This window comes from Moschus berezovskii, chromosome 6, assembly GCF_049115385.1.
Source record: "Moschus berezovskii isolate FMDL1 chromosome 6, NW_MosBer_1.0, whole genome shotgun sequence".
Lineage (NCBI taxonomy): Eukaryota > Metazoa > Chordata > Mammalia > Artiodactyla > Moschidae > Moschus > Moschus berezovskii.
The window spans coordinates 68,896,199-68,911,609 of NC_142465.1; the positions used below are offsets into that span (position 1 = coordinate 68,896,199).

Sequence of the window (15,411 nt, forward strand, 5' to 3'; positions counted from 1 at the left end):
GATGTCAAATTAGGCAAAGATTTCTGTCTTAGGTGTATGAAAAAGGCACAGTCTATGAATGAATGAACAAAGAAAGTTTGTACTTTGAAATACAGCATGAAGAAAATGAAAACACAAGCAGTAGACTGGGAGAAAACATTTGCAAATCCTATTATCTGATGAAGAATTTGTATTGAAAATATATACTCATACACCTCACTAATAAGGAAAAAATTCATTTTAAAAATGGACGAAATGTTTAAATAGAAAATTTACCCAAAATGTATACACGGGACTAACGAGCACATGACAAGATGATCAATGCAGGGAAATGCAAAGTAAAACCACAGTGATATGCCACGTCATACCCACGTGAAAGTCTATAAAGACAATCAGTATTGGTGACGATGTCAGAAATGGGACCCTCATACCTGCTACCAGGAATGTAAAATAGAGTTGTCACTGTGGAAAGTAATTTGGCAGTTACTTAAAAACGTGCTTACCACGCAATCCACCAATTCCAATCCTAGGTATTTCCCAAGAGAAATGAAAAGATTTGTCCAAAGAAAGATTTGCACATAGAAGTCCTTAACAATTTTATTCATAATAGCCAGAGATTAGAAGCAACTAAATGTCCATCAACTGGTCAATGGATAGGTACAATGTGATATGTCCATACAATAAACTATTTCACTGAAAGCAGTGGAGGAAGAACAAACTACTGATACAAGTTCTAACATGGACAAATCTGGAAATCATCATATTAAATGGAAGATGTCAGACACAAGAGACAATATACTGTATGGTATATAGTGTGTTGATTCCATTTATAGAAAAGGTCTGTTAAAGGAAAATTTATAGAGATAGAAAGATTGATGGTCGTCTGGTGCAGTGTGAGGGATGGGAGACAAGGATTAATAGTGGATATGAGGGTTCTCATTGGGATGATAGAAATGTTCTATCTGCTTTGTGCTTTATGGTGATGCTTGCACAACATGATAAATTTACTAGAAATCATTGATTGTCCACTTGAAATGGGTAAGGTATATGATATGCAAAATATATCTCAGTAAATTCGGAGGAGGTAGTATGGGTTGGGGGGGATGGAAGGATGGAGGAGGAGAAAGAAAGAGGGAGGAGAGAGAGAGTGTGAGAACAGGACCACATGAAGTCAGGCTGTTTGGATCTGAAACCTAGCAAGTCTAAACCTCTCTTTGCCTCAGTTTCCTTTCAGTGAAGTTGGGGAAAATAATAACTAGCTTATCTACAAAGTAGTGTTGGAAAGATTGTGATAATATGTAAACAGTGCTTAACACAAAGTTTGGACCATAAAGACAGAGCAATAAATATTAGCCATTATAATAATAATAATTATTATTGATGGTAGTATTTAACCTGCCAAGGATCCAGCTCATTCAGATCAACTTAATTCAAATCCTGGAGAAGGATTTGGACTGCGGCTGCAGAAAACAGGGACTGATCTTGTGGAAATGACTCCAGGGGAGTCTGAGAGTCTAAAGCACGGGGTCGGTCAGTCCCCTGCAAGTTGGGAGACCGGACCTCTGGAGCCTCACAGATGCAAGCTGTTTCTTCATGGCAGCAGCATTCGTGGAAGGGTCATCCTGCCGCTATCAATGTGGGAGCAACATGTGCTGTTTCTACTCCAGTCCAACAAGGATTTTTCACTGCTGCATGCCAGATCCTGTTGGCTTGGAGGACAGTGGATTCGGGGGCACAGAGGAGGGACACCTAACCTTGTGTATGAGGGCTTCTAGAGGAAGTGATGTCTCTGTGAGACTTGAGACTACCTTGGCATTTCCCAGATGAAGGGTGAGGAGAGTTACCCAGGCAGAAGGCACAGCTTGAGTAAACCCCAGAAGTGATAGGGAGATTGCAGAATTCAGTGAAGAGCTGATAGAAAAAGCAGAATGAAAAGAAGCAGGGCTGGAATCACACCGAGTCTTCTGTGCCATGATAAAGAATTTAGGTTTATTCTGAAGGCAAGACTAGGGAAGAGCACGAAGCAGGTTCTAGGACTGGCTCAGCTACCTTCAGTTCAATGGTCTCAATGGCACTTAACACGCTACACCCTGAGTGAGCCTGCTATGTTGATCAGACAAATGCCTTCCTAGAGGCATATGGCTTGGGTTTTGTGTTTAGCCTCCTCAAGTGCAAATGTTCCTCCAAGGACCATATCCATACTGGTGTCTGGTGCAAAAACTGCTTCAACTCTCCCAAGAGAGGCATAAGGGGCCCTAATGCAGTGACTGAGAGCCTGTCTTGGGGGCCAGACCTCAGAAAAGCAGAGGACTTGTGGGTGTTTCACACACCTCACCCTGGGTGCTTGCTCTGGCTGAGAGCCCGTTAATAAGCCCAGCGGCCAAGGGACAGGTATTGTGCCGGTTACTATGGCATCACCTTGGAAAGGATCCCTCAGTGAAAGCCACAGCCGAGCTGAGTGAGGCAGGAGGGGAATGTGGTCAGAAGCAGCAGGAGGGGCTGGAGATAGGCTGCAGAGGCTTTCGCTGGTTGCAGGACACTTCGTGGGCTGGAGCACCCTTTAGCTTCTCCAGCTGCAGCCCAGGGAGGGAGCCGGGCTGCGCTCAGCCTGAGAGTGGCTGCCTGAGACAGCACCACAGGCTGCTGCTGAGCTGGGAGCTGAGAGGGGCTGAATTCCCAGTCACAGATCATCTGGCCTCTCCTGTTTTGGGGGGCGGGTGTTGTGTCTCATCTGGAAAGATCTGGGCTGGGTTTCATGCCTTTTTGATTGTAAATAGTCACCTCCCTGAGAACTGACTTCCAGGTGTTCATCAAGGAAAGCAGAGTGGTCCCCTTGCTGGAAATGAAGGATGAGAGTTCCTGAGACTGACTGTTGACGGCTTGGAGGTACCCCTGTCTCACAATGCCTTTTAAAGCATTTGATACCTTCAAAGAAAAAATTTTGAAACCTGGAAAGGAGGGAGTGAAGAATGCTGTGGGAGATTCGTTGGGGATTTTACAAAGGTAAAGTCTGAATGCAAACTTTAGGTTTATTTCAGAGTAGCTTCACATTGCTGCTGGTGTTTTTAAAGAATTTGCCTCATGTTTTTAAAGCTACATTTTAAAAAGGAGTGGGAGGGTCAGAATAAAGGGCTTCTGGAGCCCCTGCCAGCTCCAACAGACTATACCTGGAGGAAAAGAAGATGCATCAAAGGATATGGTTGAATTAGGAAAACACCAAGACAAGCACTCCGTTTATGCAGCAAGATTAGCACTTATTGGACACAGTAATATTGCAAGTTGTGTGTTTGGCATTGAATTAGAAAATATTTGGGGATATTATGTTAATTCAATAGTAACAACAAAACCAGGAACCACTTTACATGGTTATGCTTTGAGTTGAAATAATTTTTAAGAATTTTTCACTGTAAATGAAAATTAGGTATTTTCAAATTGTATAGCTTGTAATATAAATTGTATGAAGTGATTCTTGATTGTGTAGTTTTCAAAGAGAAGGATTATTGCACAATAGTATGAAGAAAGTAACTTTAAAAATTAGTATTTAAAGCAGAAAATCTTACATGATTAAATGGGAAAGTGTTAAGTGGTGTCATTGAATTGAATGTTTTTGTCTAAACAAAAAAATAGACCTTTTTTTAAAGTAAAATATATTATTATTGGAAGGAGAATTTGCCATAAATGAATGAATTGATGTGATATTTAATTTTTGATTTTTAAAATAAACATAGTAAATGCCTTCCTAGGTTTTATAAATGAATGAATAAGCAGTCCTTATGTGCAAGGTAAATGATTCTTTTAATTTCTTTGATGTAAATAAATGTGAAAATAACTTTGATTAAATTTTTATCATTATTTCTAATTATGATGAATGGAAATTTCCCTTGGCATCTGCTTTTAACTTTTCTATGTTTTCTCATAAATTTAAAAACTAGCCCACAGATTCATTCCACTTCTTGTGTTTTATAATACACAGGCTCCTGCCAGTGTTAATTTTTCTACTGTATCCCTTTGGTGAGCTTAGCAAGAGAACTGGATTGGGCACTTTATTACTTTGGTAATTAAAAACAAAAAGTTTCAGTCAGAACTACACTGAATTATCATGTATAAATGAAAACCTACCTCAGTGACAGCAGGATAAACTAGCTAAACACAGGAAATGATTATAATAACCTTCTCTTTTAAGAGTGTTTTATTCTTCTGTCGAGCACTCCCAGGTAACATCTTTTTATGGTGGTGTTTATTTGATTAAAAATGCAAAAGGAAGCACAGTGGCTTAATTGGCATATTCAAGTGATGACAACTATTTAGCTTTATATTAACACTTAGAAGTGTTCTTTTTCAACTTTAGCTGCTTTTTAAAATTTAATCACTTTTCTCAATCCTAAGTGCTGGTTTTACTATGTTTGATTGAATGATCCACTTGAATATCCTTTTGTTTACCAGATTGGTATGCCTAGGGATATAAGAAAATCAGTAATTTCCAAGTTGTACGATTTCAACCCCAAATTAAGCTATGTGTCTATTACTCTGAAGAGTTTTCTCAGAATTGGCTCACTGAACAATTAAAAAAAAAAACCACAAAACCCTGCTATCATAGTTCTAGATAGAGAGCACACTAAATACATGCTAGATGTTATCATTGTTGTCGTAATTATAGAATGATTGGTTTTAGAATAAAGCCAAATTCATACCTCATCTTTCAGTGATCCCTAGAGAGAAATTATTGGCAGAGGTAGGCATTAACTGACTGGCGATCTGAACTGATCCTCAACTCTAGTGGTCTTAGAGCAGAGCTCCAGCATTAGGGCTCCTCCAGCAAAAACAGCTCTGCTGTTTTAACACTTGGTGTTAACCTCAAGTCTGTAAGATAATTATATATATATATATATAATGCTTTGCCCAGAACTTGGTATGTAATGGATGTTTCCTCCCCTTGTGGATTTTTACATAAAACCAGTTGACAGGATCCAGTGTAAGAAAAAAGTCATAAAGAAATGTTTTCTGTTTTGTAAGGGGCAGGAACATTGGGGAGTTAAGAATCCCGACTTTCTAACTTAGCAATCAGTATAAATCATAGATGTCTAATAATGTTTACCACTGAGATCATCATCTAAATGGAATTTTCTGTATGTTTTTGAACTATGGGGTATTCCTCATGGTCAAGGGAGAGGTAAGTGCATAGAGAAGTATCTGAAGTTCACACATGGGGCTAATTACAGCCAGCCACTGTTAGTCTTCCTGGAGAGCAGTCATTGATAAGAAGCAGCTGAGCAATTCATCAGCTAAAGGTACATTAATATTTTTGAAATGTAGGAAGAAAGATAATGCATTCACTTACTGTCCACTATTGGAACAGATAGAAGGCATTGCATTTGAAAATTAATGTCCAGAAACTGATATAGAGACTTTTTTCAGCTTAAGTGATGAATGTTCTCTAATTGCTTATGTGTAGAAAATGATAGCCAGAGAAGGCAGTGGCATCCCACTCCAGTGCTCTTGCCTGGAAACTCCCATGGACGGAGGAGCCTGGTGGGCTGCAGTCCATGGGGTCGCTAAGGTCGGACACGACTGAGCGACTTCACTTTCACTTTTCACTTTCATGCATTGGAGAAGGAAATGGCAACCCACTCCAGTATTCTTGCCTGGAGAATCCCAGGGACGGGAAAGCCTGATGGGCTGCCGTCTATGGGGTCGCACAGAGTCAGACACGACTGAAGCGACTTAGCAGCAGCAGCAGCAGTAAATGATAGTAATAAACACTATGTTCCAGGTACCATTAATTCTATTAACAACCCTATGAGGGAGGGCCAATTATAATCACAGTTTTACAGATGAGAAAACTGAGGCACAGAGAGGTTAAGTAATTTGCCTAAGGCAACACAGCTTGTGAGTGGCAGAGCTGGGTTTCAGACCAGACATTTTGTGCCCATCTTTCTTAATCATTACCCTGTGCTACCACTCAAATCAACTGTCTGGTGGTAGAAATTCATTTAATCTTAACCACAGCTCTATAAGATAGGTATTATATTCATTCATGCCAGAAATTCATAGATACCACTGGGGTTGCACATTATAAAGAGTCTTATAATCTAAATAACTCTTAGATATGAATATAAATGGCAATAAATGGCATTTATGCTCATCCTAGCAGAGTGGACTCAGGTGGTTATGAGGATTAATGTAATAAAAATAACTGGCACATGTGTCAAGTTCTGTTCTAAACGATCTATGCTGTTGTTGTTTAGTTGCTAAGTTGTGTCCAACTCTCTGTGACCCCATAGACTGCAGCATACCAGGCTCCCCTGTCCATGGGCTACTCCAGGCAAGAATACTGGAATAGCTTGCCTTGCCCTCCTCCAAGGGATCTTCCTGACTCATGGATCAAACCCATGTCTCTTACATCTCTTGCATTTGCAAGCAGGTTCTTTTACCGCTAATGCCACCTGGGAAGAAAGCTCAGAGAGGTTAACTAGGCCAAAGTCACACAGCTAAGTAAATGGAAGAGTAAAAATTCAAATAAAGGGACGCTAATGCCTAGATTGGATGGAGATTGGAGAAGAGATGCATCCAGGATGTCACCCAAGTTTTTTTTCTGAGCAACCAAAGGAACAAAATTGTCATTACTTGGAATTCGAAAAGCTTCAGGAATTAACTTTTTTTAAGAGGAACTCAGTCTGGATATGTTAGGTTTGAGATGCTGATCATGTGTCCACAAAGATGTCAAATAAATCTAGAAATGAAAATTGAAATCTGTTAGCATTGCATGGTGTCTAAAGCCTAGAGATGAGTGAGGTCACCTAGAAAGTACAGACAGAAAACAAGAGATCTGTGAACTGAGCTCTGGGCATCCCAGTGCTTACAGGTTGAGGAAGTAATACATCAGCTTAAGAGACAAAACAGAAGGAGTGTTTAGGGGATTGGAAGGACCACCAAGTGAGTGTGGTATCCATGAAAGAATCAAAGTCATCAAGGAAGAAAGAATAATCAGTAGTGCCAAGTGCTGCTGACGGGTCAACTAGATGAGGACTGGAAAGAGCCTTTGGGTTGAACCATGTGGGCTCATGGTTGACTCATTGGAAAAGACCCTGATCCTGGGAAATATTGAAGGCAGGAAGAGAAGGGGATGACTGAGGATGAGTGGGTGGATGGCATCACCAACTCAATGGACATGAGTTTGAGCAAGCTCCAGGAGTTGGTGATGGATAGGGAAGCCTGGCATGCTGCAATCTGTGGGGTTATGAAGAGTCGGACATGACTGAGGGACTAAACTGAACTGAACCATGTGGAGGGCATTGACAGTCCAAGAAGAGCAATTTTGGTGGACAGATGGGGGGACATACCTGTTTGGAGTGTGTCTAAGAGAGAATGGGACAAAGGGAAGTGAGACAGTGACTTCTGAGTTTTTACATAAAAGGAAGGTGAGAAATAGGCAGGTAGCTGAAAGCGAAAGTGTTTTTATTTTAAATGTTGATGTGGGATAAATAAGGGCATATTTGTAGACAGTAGGAATGTTCTAGTAGAGAGGAGAAAATAATTGATGAAATATGTGGATAGGGATTTCCTTGAGTACATGAGAGGCAATGAGATCTAGTGCCCAGGGAAAGAGGGTGGCCTTGGCTAGAAGCTTGGAAGACAATCATAGAAGAAAACACAGACATCAGCATACATGCAGGTAGGTTGCAAAAATGCATTGGGAGGTTGATGATGTTCTCTTCTGATTACTGCCATATTCTTGCATGTTTTTTAAGCTACCATTCTGACCTCACAAATTAAAATTGAAAGTTCCTTTCCTGTTTTATCACTGCATTTCACTTTGATTTCAAGAAAACCTGCACCATCCAGCAATTAAAACTGTTTATGTGTCTTTCTTCCTCTAAGAGCTGAAGGAGATCAGAAACCGTGTGACTTTCTTTATTCTTCCATAACACTCAGTATAGTGCCTGACATACAGTAGGCACTCAGTAAATATTTGATGAACTGAATTAAATCCAGTACATTTGCTCTCTCTCAGTTCAGTTGCTCAGTTGTGTCCAACTCTTTCCAACCCCATGGAGTGCAGCATGCCAGGCTTCCCTGTCCCTGATCTCTCTACCTGTGCTTTAACCTCATTTGCTTGATTCATAAGAAGCTACTAAGATTATCTCTGCTATGAATTGGTGGGCAAATTATTTGTGCTTCTATGTAGTCTGTTAGACATTGTATTAGTTATTAGTGAATATGATACTCTTGAAAACATAAGCTTTGCTATTTTTACAAAGACTTGGACCTTAATCAGGCATCTTCAGAAGGGTTATGATATGTGTGATGATGGAAACAACTCCTTTTATTATTGATAGTGTTTAGTTTGCCCAATTACTTTTTTTTTTTAAAGAAGAGAGTAAATTCACTGCAATGGACTACCATAATCTGAATTTATGGGACTCAATGAGAAATCATGCCCTCTGTTTAAAAAGTGCCAGAGAATCACCTTAGAACCACTTAAGAAAGAATGGATACACAACCAACTGGTTTGTGCTGCGATAGAAAATGTACCTTCTTACCTAGTATTTTATTAAGACTTAGAAAAAGAAGAAAAAAGAATATGAAAATAAATTGATTTTTTACTGTATATCTTTTAGCAGGCTTCAAGTGACATTAAAATTAAAGTCAAACATAATAGTCAGCTGGGTCATGCCATGTGGCTGAAGTCTATAGATACTCTTTCAGCAGGATATTCAGATATTCAGTAAGGCATATTGTTGAGGATACAAACTCTGGACTTGAACTTGCATCCTACCTCAGAGGACTTAGTTTTTTGTCTATAAATGGACAAGATAACACTATCTACCTTGTGTAGCTGTTATGAGATTAAAATAAATTAATGTCTATAAGGGTGCAATACATATCCAGAATATCAGTAAATTTTAGCCACTATAATTTATTTTAGTAATAATGATGATGATGTTAAAACATGCAGGATGCATCCTACTCTGGGTTTTCCTTTTTCTTTCTTGGTACACTTTTTCTTCTTGCCTAGTATACTTTGTAATCCTGGTCTTTCTTCCCTGTTCATTTGCCCACTGTAGGAAAATTGATGGGACCAATGAGCAAGAAGGTAACATTGAGCTGAATGAAGAGGGGAGACCAGTGCAGACGTCCAGGCAGAGGCCCCCACTCTGTGACTGCCACTGCTGTGGGGTCCCTAAGCGCTACATCATTGCTATCATGAGTGGGCTGGGGTTCTGCATTTCCTTTGGGATTCGCTGCAATCTTGGAGTTGCCATTGTGGAAATGGTCAATAACAGCACTGTATATGTTGATGGAAAGCCGGAAATTCAGGTCAGTGTCTGTCTACGTCTGTGTCAGTGTCTTTTGGCAACAGCTGTATTAATGTTTTAAATTCTTAAAGTAAAATACATAGGGGACTTCCCTGATGGTCCAGTGGTTAAGACTCTGCACTTCTACTGCAGGAGATGAGGGTTTGATCCCTGGTCGGGGATCTAAGATCCCCCATGCCACATGGTGCAGCTTAAATAAATAAGTAAATAAAGCTTATAAAAACACATAGGATCACAAGGGAAACCAATTATTTTAAATACAGATAACAAACTATTTGAGAATTGAATTTGTGATATAGAAACATATGGGTTTCTTTATAAACATATCAGCAATGGGTCTAGTAATTTCTGTAATTTTGGTGTTTGAAGGGTAAGCAATAATTTGAGATAATGGCAACAGCCATCATGGGATAGGAACATATTTACAATTTCCTCTAGTAATAGAATCACAAGTCCTGATAATATGACTGGGGTTTGTTGCCTACATTCACAATTGTAGGAAATGCTGCTTTATTAGTAGCAATAAAGATGCTGATTTTTCCCCGTCCAAGTTCGTAGATCCACAGAATTCCATCCACAGACTCCAGTTAAGAATCCTGGTAAATGGATAGGATGAGGTAAGCATCTAAGAAGGAAGCAACTGGTAAAGTGGGGTTAGGCCGCGGAGAGCCCGGCAAGTCTAAGGGGAGTCAGGCATGGGCTTTAAGCAGAGAAATGGTATCATCAGATCCATACTCCAGGATGCTCACTGTCCAGCCAGTCATCTCCCAGGGGATCAGGACTTGAGTGAATAGAAGCAGAAGGCCCCATTCAGAGGCTCTTGTAGTCATAAGCAAGCCTATAGTGATGTCACTTAAACAGTACTGTTTTCATGAATCCCTGAAAAGATGAAATCTGGTTTGTTTCTTAAATGATAAGCCTTGAGAAGTATTGAGATTATGGGAGAATAAAACAAAAACGTATGCCCAGTAGATACCCAATATATCTGTTTCATTGTGTTAAATGCACACACTGGAGTGACTCATATGGAAATCCATCTGTTTGCAGAGAGCCTTCTAGCACTGTGTACATAACCTTCCCAAAGTACCTACTATCCCTTCTCCCTGAGCCCTGACAACCATAAATTTGTTTTCTAAGTCTGTAAGTCTCTTTCTGTTTCGTAAGTAAGTTCATGTGTATCTTTTTTTTTTTTAGAGTCCATGTATAAGGGATATCATATATTTCTCCTTCTCTGTCTGGTCTGATTTACGTCACTCAATGTGACACTCTTTTGGTCCATCCCTGTTGCTACATGTAGCATTATTTCATTCTTTTTAATGGCTGAGTAATATTTCATCATGTATATGTACTACATCTTCTTCATCCATTTTTCTGTTGATGGACATTTAGGTTGCTTCCATGTCTTGGCTGGGGCGTCCGTGGAGACTCAGGTGGTAAAGAATCTGCCTGTAATGTGGGAGACCTGGGTTAAATCCCTGGGTTGGGTAGGTCCCCTGAAGGAGGGCATGGTAACCCACACCAGTATTCTTGCCTGGAGAATCCCCATTGACAAAGGAGCCTGGTGGGCTACAGTCCATGGTGTTGCAAAGAGTCAGACATGATTGAGGGACAAAGCACACACACACATCACACACATGTGTCTTGGCTATTGTAAACTGCTGCCATGAACATTGAGGTGTATGTATCCTTTCAGATCATGTTTTTCTCCACATATATGCCCAGGAGTAGGATACCCTGCTCTATGTTTAGAGGTAGCTCTATGTTTAGTTTGTTAAGGAACCTCCATATTATTCTCCATAATGGCTGTGCCAATTTACATTCCCACCAAGAGTGCAGGAGGGTTCCTTTCTTGCAGAGAGACTTCTAATAGTTCTCCAATCCCTGCCCATGTTTGGGAAAACATTTAGATCAGAGTTTCCCAAACTGGTGTCTGGACACCACTGTTCTATAGGCTGTGCTTTGAAGAAGGTGTTATATGAACTAGGAACCTTTACTGTGCTGTGTCCCATAAGAATCTCCAAGAGGGGCCTGTGGTGTGCTTTATTTCCTGGACTTAACTGCAGAATGCTTTCCTTCATGCTGTGTCTATCGGCATTACCTGGAACAGTTTCTGCCAAATACTGGTTAGTGAAAATTTGTTTTTAGTTCATTAAAAAGAAGTCTTTAGTTGGCCTGCAGATTCCCCCGCCCTTTTTCTTTTTTAACTAAGAGATTATTCTACCAGAAGAAAAGGGTACCATGGAGATTCTTCTAACCATTCTCTTTTTTATGCCACAGTTGAATCTGTTTTTAAAAGGATATCCTGGTTGTTTATTTTGGGGGAGGGACAAGGGAGGGCAGGAGAGGTGTAAGAGGGCTGTCATACATTTTTAAAATAAAGAATGATGGACATTAATGAGGTCTCAGATACATATCGCATGCATTCTGGCGGCCTTTTGTGAGGAAAGGCAGCTAATTAAAGTTGTCTGCTAAGGCCTGGATCAAAATGAGATGCTGGTTTGCATTTGTTTGTTGCATGAAAAGATAGGCCTAGGTCAACAGAATTTGCTTTGAGGCAAATGGAAAAGGCATTTTGATAAACTTAAGGAACAATGGTGTGTGCTCTCTAGTTTCTATGGTGTTGCCCTCTGGAGTCTTAGAGAAACTGATTAAGGTCTAAAATATGCTTTACATCATTTTCTCTGGCCTCATAAGTAAGAGTTTAGTAGCATTTTGGAAGTTCCAATTTACAGCAGGCCATTTCTCTCTTATCCAGACAGAACAAAGCTTAGATATCATCTGAGCATGTTCAACCCAATGACAAAGATTTCACTAATTGTATTAAGAAACCCTCTCAATGGCTTGTAATTTTGTTCGGTTGGCTTTATTGGAGAAAAACTAGATATTTTTCAGTGAGATATTTTTAAATCTTTTTTTTCAATAGAGGGAGAAAAGTAAGTAGTATGAATAGGTGTGTGTGCTCGGTTGCTCAGGCAGGTCTGACTATTTGCAGTCCTGTGCACTGTATAGCCTGCCAGGCTCCTCTGTCCATGGAATTTTCCAGGCAAGGATATTGGAATGGGTTCCATTTCCTATTCCAGGTATAAATAGGTAGGCCTTGCAAATAACTGGCATATATTCTGCAAGTCGTATCAATGGTAGCTTCAGTTGTGTGAATCATAATCATTTTTTAGTTTAATAATTATGAGTTTTAAGACGTGTGAATCACTTAGAACAGTGTCTGGCATGTGGTAAACAATAAATGACTGAAGTGTGAGAAACTTGGAGATTAGTTCACCCTCAGGGAAAATCCAGACTCCTTCTCCTGAATCATGAGCCCTGTAGGGTTAAGAAGAATCGGGCTTTGGAATCTGCTGGACCTGGTTTCAAACTTGACTCTGTTGTTTATTAGCTCTGGGACCTTGAGCAAGTTGCCCTTCTGTCCTGGTCAGGGATTGCTGGTTGCAAAGAATAGAAATGGGAAACCAGCTCAAGTTAAAAAGGAAATGACTGTAGGGCTATAGGGGATCTCAGGAAAGTGAACGGTGGAAAGCTATCTGCTGTGTATTCTTGTGCAGTCTGTGCCCCAGAAGAGGGAGCCAGCCTGAGGTGGGACTGAGATCCAGGCTGTACCACACTGTGGGGAGGAGAAGGAGTCAGGAGGGGCAGAGTGGAACCGGACCTCATGGGAACTAGGAAATCCTCAGCTTACTCTCCAACTTGCTGGCCTTTCAGGGTCTTGCATCTGCTTCTCTCTGAATCGGCTCCATTCTCCCAGGTCTCTCCATGGACTGCTTTTTTGTTTTTTCTTTTCCATGGTATCTCACTGCTCTCCAAAGCTGAAGTTCCTCAAGCCGTTGCCTTGCTGGGGAGCTGACTTACCTGGCCCTGACTCCAGTAGAACTTGTTTCAAATGTGCAGTATTGTCTAACTAGAATCTCTGGGTTCAGATTAGAGAGATAGAGAGAAAGAAGAGAGAGAGACAGACATCAGCCTATATGTTGGCTCCCGCTATTCAGGTGTCCATCCACAGTTACGGGGGAGAGGCCCTTGGCACTGAGGGGAGGAGGAGAATCCTCTTAGAATGTGAGCAGGGAGGTAAGAAATGGCATTTCTAGAAATTCTTTACCAAGTCTCATTGCTGTATTATGAAATGGGAATAAAAGGCCTGATTGCAGATCAAATGAGATAATCTGGTACCAATATATTAAACACCTCTATTACTTTCCTAAGGCTGCTGTAACAAATGAGCATGAACATGTGGCTTAAAAACAATGGGAACTTAGTCTCTCATAGTCAGGGAAGCCAGAAATCAACTCGACTTTGGAGGGAGCCACACTCCCTCCAAAGGCTCCAGGGGAGAATCCGTCTTTGCCTTTTCCAGCTTTGGCGGCTCCAAGTGTTCCTTGGCTTGTAGCGGCATCACTCTAGTCTCTGCCTTCATCTTCACATGGCCTTCTTTCCCCTTATGTCTCAAGTCTCCCCCTGCATTTCTCTTACAGGGACACTTGTCATCAGATTTAGGGCCCAGTTAGATAATCCAGAAAAATTCACCTTGAGATCCTTGACTTTATCACATCATCAAAACACTTTTCTCAAATAAGACAGCATCTGTAGATTCATGCGACAAGTTGACTCACTGGAAAAGACTCTGATGCTGGGAGGGATTGGGGGTGGGAGGAGACAGGGACAACAGAGAATGAGATGGCTGGATGGCATCACCAGCTCAATGGACATGAGTTTGAGTGAACTCTGGGAGCTGGTGATGGACAGGGAGGCCTGGCCTGCTGTGATTCATGGGGTTGCAAAGAGTTGGACATGACTGAGTGACTGAACTGAACTGATAGATTCTGGGGGGTTTGTGCATGTATCTTTGGGGACCATTTTTTCAGCCTAATACCATCTCTGACATAGCACCTGACTTATTATAAGAATTCATACATTGGACCATTATGATTCTCATGGACTCAATGATAGTGAAAGTCAGTTCTTGGCAGGCACAAGTACTTTTCTTCAGGTAACTTTGTCCAAATGGAAAGAAGCACCACTCTGTCAGAGGAAAAGACATGAGCAAGGGAGCATGCGATTGACAGTTAGTTGTTGAATGAAGTGGATCCCTCTCTCTTGGATTTTGGTTTCTTGGGGGCATTCTGTGACTCAAGGCAAGGAAGTCTAGTCTCTACATCTTAGTGAGAAAGTCAAGTCTCCACAGCAATGGAAGGAATATAGATTTTTGGTAAGAGGTCTTGGTCTTGGCTTTCTTTACAGCTGGTTCTATGACTTGGGGCAAGTAAATTAATCTCAATTTCCTCTTCTATAGAAAATGACGTAATTAACTCTAGGTATTGTAAAGAGGAAATACATGGAAAGTGACTTAAAATCATGTCCTTCTTCAGCTCAGTGCTTCATCTCTCTTTGAGTAAAAGTCAAGGTCCTTATGGTGACTTAGAAGGCCCTTCATCACTTGAATCTCTCCTATTTTAATGCCTGTTATTCTCTTCCTCATCCATCATCCTCCAACTCCTCTGACATCTGGCTGTTCCTCTAACACACAAGACACATCCTTATCTCAGGGCCTTTGCACTTGCTATTTCTTTGTCTAGAAAGCAATTTCTTCTGATAAGGAAAAGCATCACTTGCTCCCTTTCTTCCTTTAGGAGTTCACTCAGAAGTCATTTCTTCAGTGAAAGCTTCCCTGACCACTCTATGTAGAATATCTCCCTACTTCACTCCTACCCGACATTTTCTGTCCCCTTCTCTGTTCATATTTCTTTCTTCCTCACCGATTACTATCTAACACAGCAAACACCTATATACTTCCTGCCATCCCCACTGACATCTTTGTGAAAACAGCAATTACTGTTGTTGTTCACTGCTATATGCACAGTATCTAGTGCAATGTGTGCACATAGTAGCGTAAAATTAAAATTTGGTGAACTGATTGGAATGAATGATGGTTAGTTTCATTTTACTCTTGAGCTTCAACTTCCTAGTCTGCAAAATGGGAACTACAGTGCAGAGCATAGGCCAATATTACTTGCACAATATTACCTCCTAGAAGGCAAAGGCAATACTTGAGTTTGTATTTATACTATCACCTGACCTGGCACACAGGAAGCACAAGGGGCATATTGAA

The 15,411-nt window shown here is 40.7% G+C and overlaps 1 protein-coding gene across 2 annotated transcripts in view; it reads left to right on the plus strand.

Moving 5' to 3' along the window:
* The first annotated feature begins 1,094 nt into the window (after window positions 1-1,094).
* Window positions 1,095-15,411, plus strand: part of SLC17A8 (solute carrier family 17 member 8) — a 43,727-nt gene continuing 29,410 nt past the window's right edge. The window contains exons 1-2 of one of the 2 annotated variants that reach the window (XM_055396059.2): window positions 1,095-2,982; window positions 9,045-9,297. In XM_055396059.2, coding sequence (XP_055252034.2) covers window positions 2,882-2,982; window positions 9,045-9,297 — 354 coding nt within the window. In that variant the 5' untranslated portion in view covers window positions 1,095-2,881. Of the gene's footprint in view, window positions 2,983-8,184; window positions 9,298-15,411 lie in introns of those variants that run through there. The other variant, XM_055396058.2, reaches the window with a different exon arrangement.